The 4448-nt window shown below is 51.2% G+C and overlaps 1 protein-coding gene across 1 annotated transcript in view; it reads left to right on the top strand.

Annotated features, from left to right (window-relative positions):
• Window positions 1-328: 328 nt before the first annotated feature.
• CAPS (calcyphosine) overlaps window positions 329-4448 on the top strand; it is a 62799-nt gene continuing 58679 nt past the window's right edge. The window contains exons 1-3 of the mRNA XM_032773860.2: window positions 329-458; window positions 2963-3140; window positions 3767-3976. Of these exons, the coding sequence (XP_032629751.2) occupies window positions 352-458; window positions 2963-3140; window positions 3767-3976 (495 nt within the window). The 5' untranslated portion in view covers window positions 329-351. The remainder of the gene's footprint in view (window positions 459-2962; window positions 3141-3766; window positions 3977-4448) is intronic.

Below are 4448 nucleotides of genomic sequence, written 5' to 3' on the forward strand. Positions count from 1 at the left end.
GCTCAAAGAAAAGAGATCTGCTTGTCTTTACAGAGTGGAACGTGGTGAGGCTCTGAACTGAGCTGTGCTGTGACAGCCTGGCACTCGGCACAGTGCTTAAGGGACATGGCAGTTGGAAGGAACACGACTTTAGTTGGCCGTTTTTCACTCCAGGGTCAGCCCCTTGTGGAGGAGCTTCACTGGTGCCCCAGGGTTTTTGGAATGGGCCTATGCTGCTGTAGGAGTGAGTGCAGCAGGGCATCTCGGGTGGGGTGGGGTGGGGAGGTATGTGCATGGGGCCAAGTGCTCAGAATCACATGTAGTGTCTTGCTTTGCTTTCCAGAATCTGACAGCTGGCTGGTCTGCCCCACCATGGCTAACCCAGAGGACCAAGGAATGGAGATACACACAAGTCCCATAGAAAAGCTCAGGGCACAGTGCTTGGCAAGAGGCTCAGCTGGCATTAAGGGGCTGGCCAGGTATGGAGACACATCCTTTTATGGGGAAAAATCTGTTCCCAGGAAGTGTGCCAGCTCAGTGGCTTAAGGGCGGGCATTACATGAAAGCCAGGCCTTGAGCCATTGGCACAGGGTGATCACTGCCTTAGTGACTGTTAAACCTCTGATGCAGGGGTTCTCAAACTGTGGGGCGGGACCGAAAGTGGGACACAGCCCCATTTTAATGGGATTGCTAAGGCTGCGGTTCGACTTGCTGGGATCCAAGGTCCAAGCCCAAGCCCCACTCCCTGGAGCTGAAGCCCAAGCCTCACTGCCCAGGGCTAAGGTTATATGCCCCCTGCCCAGGACAGCAGCTTTGGCCCTTCCCCTCCTTCACCTAGTGCGGTGGGGCTCAGGCTTTGGTATGACTCTCTCCCCCCCCCCCCGAGGTCATGTTGTAATTTTTATTGTCAGAAAGGGGGTCACGGTGCCATGAAGTTTGAGATGCACCGCTCTAACGAATGGGAGGCCCAGGTTACTTTTAGCAAGAGGAGACTGTTAAGCCTGATCTCCTTGCTGGACAACTGACCTCTGCCTCCCACATTCTCTTCTCTTCCCCCCTCCCCCCACTTCCAGTTATGAAGAGATGTTTGCCATGAGCCATTACGTTTCTGCTCCATTGCATCCCAGAGGGCTGTAGGTCCTGACTAGGACCTGCACATTAGGGATGGGGGTAGGGGGCAGAGACAAGGCTCTGACCTTTTTCAATTACTGTCTGATATATAAAGAAGGCTGGAGCCAGAGCAGCCCCCTCCCAGGTGCCATTTGTGGGGATGGTAATGTGAGATGTTGCAGCCTGTTCCAGTCCATCCTGCGTTCCCCAGTACCAAGCAAAGAGTGATGAATTCTCCTGCCAAGGAGCAGATGGTGCCTGGGAGGCAGGTTAGCAGGATTAGCCCCATTGTACTGCTAGGAAACTGACCCAAGAGGTGATGCAACTTTTCTAGAGCACATTGTGAATGGCAGAGCTGGGAATGGAACCCAGGAGTCCTAAGCCCAGTGCATCAGCCATAAGATGCCTCTTTTATTCATCCTCTCCCTTTCCCACTCATAAGAATGGCCCTACTGGGTCAGAGCAGTAACACTGGGTCCAGCTAGCCCAGTATCCTGTCTTCCAAAAGTAGCCAGTGCCACATGTTTCAGAGGAAATGAACAGACCAGGGCACTTAGCACATGATCCATCCCCTGTTGTCCAGTCCCAGCTTCTGGCAGTCAGAGGCTAGGGACACCCACAGCATGGGGTTGCATCCCTGACTATCTTGGCTGACATCCATAGATGGACCTATCCTCCATGAACTTATCTAGTTCTTTTTTCAGTTCAGTTACAGTTTTGGCCTTCACAACATCCCCTGGCAAAGAGTACCACAGGTTGACTGTGTTGTGTGAAGCAGTACTCCCTTAAAACAAAACAAAACCCTACTGCCTATTAATTTCATTAGAAGGCCCTGTTTTATAAAAGCAAGTGTTGCCAAAAAATTACATTTTTAGCCATGTTAAATAAAAAAATTGATGGGTAATTTTTATTTTTCAAGTTGTGCCCTGTGTATTTTCTTAAATTGCAGCAGCTCAGAGAGGAAGTTGTGTATTTAAAAAGGTATTTCCCCCTTTGGCTTGTAGGTGTCAGATTTTCCAAACCCTCACTGTAATTTGTAGATGGCTGTTACATTCTACTAACTTAGCAGTACATTGATCATGTGGCTGGCTGGGTGGCATAATTCTTCTTGAGGCTCACATACCCCTTATCTCCTTTGTCTTGACTATCATCTTGCTGCTCTACCCCCCCCCACCCCCAACACCATTTGTCTTATTCCCACAATAGTCCCCTCCCCAGTGCCATAACTCCAGGCCTGGCTCCAGGGAGTGGAGCTGAAATGTGCTGCTCACTGCCAAGAAGCAGCAGTGCTGGTTCCTGAGCCCTAGCTGCCTTCCCAAGAACCCCTAGTAGCCAGGAGGAAATGAAGGTGCAGCCTTGCTCCGTGGCTGCAGCCCTGCTCATGAGTAAAAGTGCGACAATCACACGCCATGAGGAAGGGAACCCCAGCAATATCAGAAAAGTAAAATGTTCCCTCCCAGGACCTGCCAATTTCATTAAACAAACATGAATACTCCTCACCCCTCTCCCCGCAGCCAGCCACTTTCTCCCTGACCCATCTCCCCACCCTCTGCTGCTGCCTCTGATGTCAACTCTTACGATTTTGATTTTGTTTCCAAGACTTGTGTGCATTGATGTTCTGCTTAAAGCTCCAGCTCCTGATGCAAATCTCAGCTTTCTTTTAAAAGTAAACATGAGTTTATAACCATGAAATGCCAGAAAATCTGACATGAGCATGCCCTAAAGGCTCAGAAAATAGAAGGCAAAAAAAACAACCAAAATTCACTATCATAAAAATGGCTCATAATTGTTGGGGCCCAGCTGCTGCAGTTTGAGCATGTGATGTTGGCACTGCACAACTCTCTCTCCTCCACACTCCATGCCCTGGCTGCAGAGTTTTCCACATCATGGATGATGATAAGAGCAGGTCCTTGGACCTAGCAGAGTTTGTGAAAGGCTTGAGCTCAGCTGGCATCATGCTGGGAAGCAGGGAGGCACAGCAAATCTTCAGCCTCTGTGACAAGAACTGCAGCGGCACGATGGATTTTGATGAGTTCCTGGAAGTCCTAAGGGTGAGCTGGGACTGCAGTGGCATGGGGTGGGATGGGGAGAGAACTTGCCATGTTGTGGGTTAATGACACCGCTGGCTGAACCAGGGACCCCAGCTGAAGGCAAATGTAACCTTCCTAGGGACCACAGGAGAAGCCTAGCACTGAGTTTGCAGTGACTCTCAGTGAGCAGGAAGGGTTGCAGGCAGGGCTGAGCACCCTGCTAGCAGATGCAGTGGATGGAAGGAGAGTGTTCTTTAGGGCTTGTGGGAGGTGGTCAAGTGCTTAATTTTGGGAGCCCTGGGGCCAGTTTGTCAGCAGTGCTGAGTTCCTGTAGCTCTGTCCACAGGTGTCTTAAGATGGGCAAAGTATGGGGCAGAGATGACACTGGTTTCACAGGTCCTCCCACCCCCACAAGAGTTTTCTAGGGTCCCACATGCTGCAGACAACAGGCAGTTTCTAGGGCAATTAGCCCCTGGTGCTAAGGAGAAAATTCCACTCCCTGCTGCTCCAGTAAGGGTCACTGCCAGTCTCTGGTCAGACACACACAAGCACAAGGGGGCACACAGCTGTGCTCTCAGACAAGCGGTGTATGTGCCCAGAAGCTGAAAGGCAACAAACTGCCCCACTAACAAAGCTTGTCTTTGCAGCCACCCATGTCGGCCGCCAGGAAGCAGATTATAGCTGATGCATTTCACAAACTGGACAAGACTGGCGCTGGCGTGGTGAGCGTGGAGGATCTCCATGGGGTGTATGACGGCAGAACTCACCCCAAGTACCAGAGCGGGGAATGGACAGAGGAGCAGGTGTTCCGAGCATTCCTGGACAGCTTTGACTCACCCAGTGACAAGGATGGGAAGGTAAGGGAATGGGAGTACCTGACCAAGGGGCTGAGTTGTGTGGGGCCTGAACTGCTTACTTCAGCAGAGGCCAAGACCCAGCTGCTCTGTAATCATTCCCTGTGCTGCTCAACTGCAGTCAACTGGCCAGAAGCCAGGGGAAGAGGCCGGGCAACAGAGAGTTTATAATCTGATCATTCACAATGAGGCAGTAAATGGGGGGCGGGGGGGTGTCAGGCAAACCTGGTCACTCCACCCCCTCCTCCTCCGGGCAGCTTCAGTTAGAAGTGCACCCAGTGACACCTCCATTATTGCAATGCAGGAATAGACTCAGACTCGTAGGTCAGAAGGGACCAACATGATCATCTAGTCTGACCTCCTGCACAAAGCAGGCCACAGAACCCTACCCATCCACTTTTATAACAACCCCTAACCCATGACTGAGTTAGTGAAGTCCTAAAAATTGTGGTTTGAAGACCTCAAGCTGCAGAGA

Source organism: Chelonoidis abingdonii, chromosome 11 (assembly GCF_003597395.2).
Source record: "Chelonoidis abingdonii isolate Lonesome George chromosome 11, CheloAbing_2.0, whole genome shotgun sequence".
Classification (NCBI taxonomy): Eukaryota; Metazoa; Chordata; order Testudines; family Testudinidae; genus Chelonoidis; species Chelonoidis abingdonii.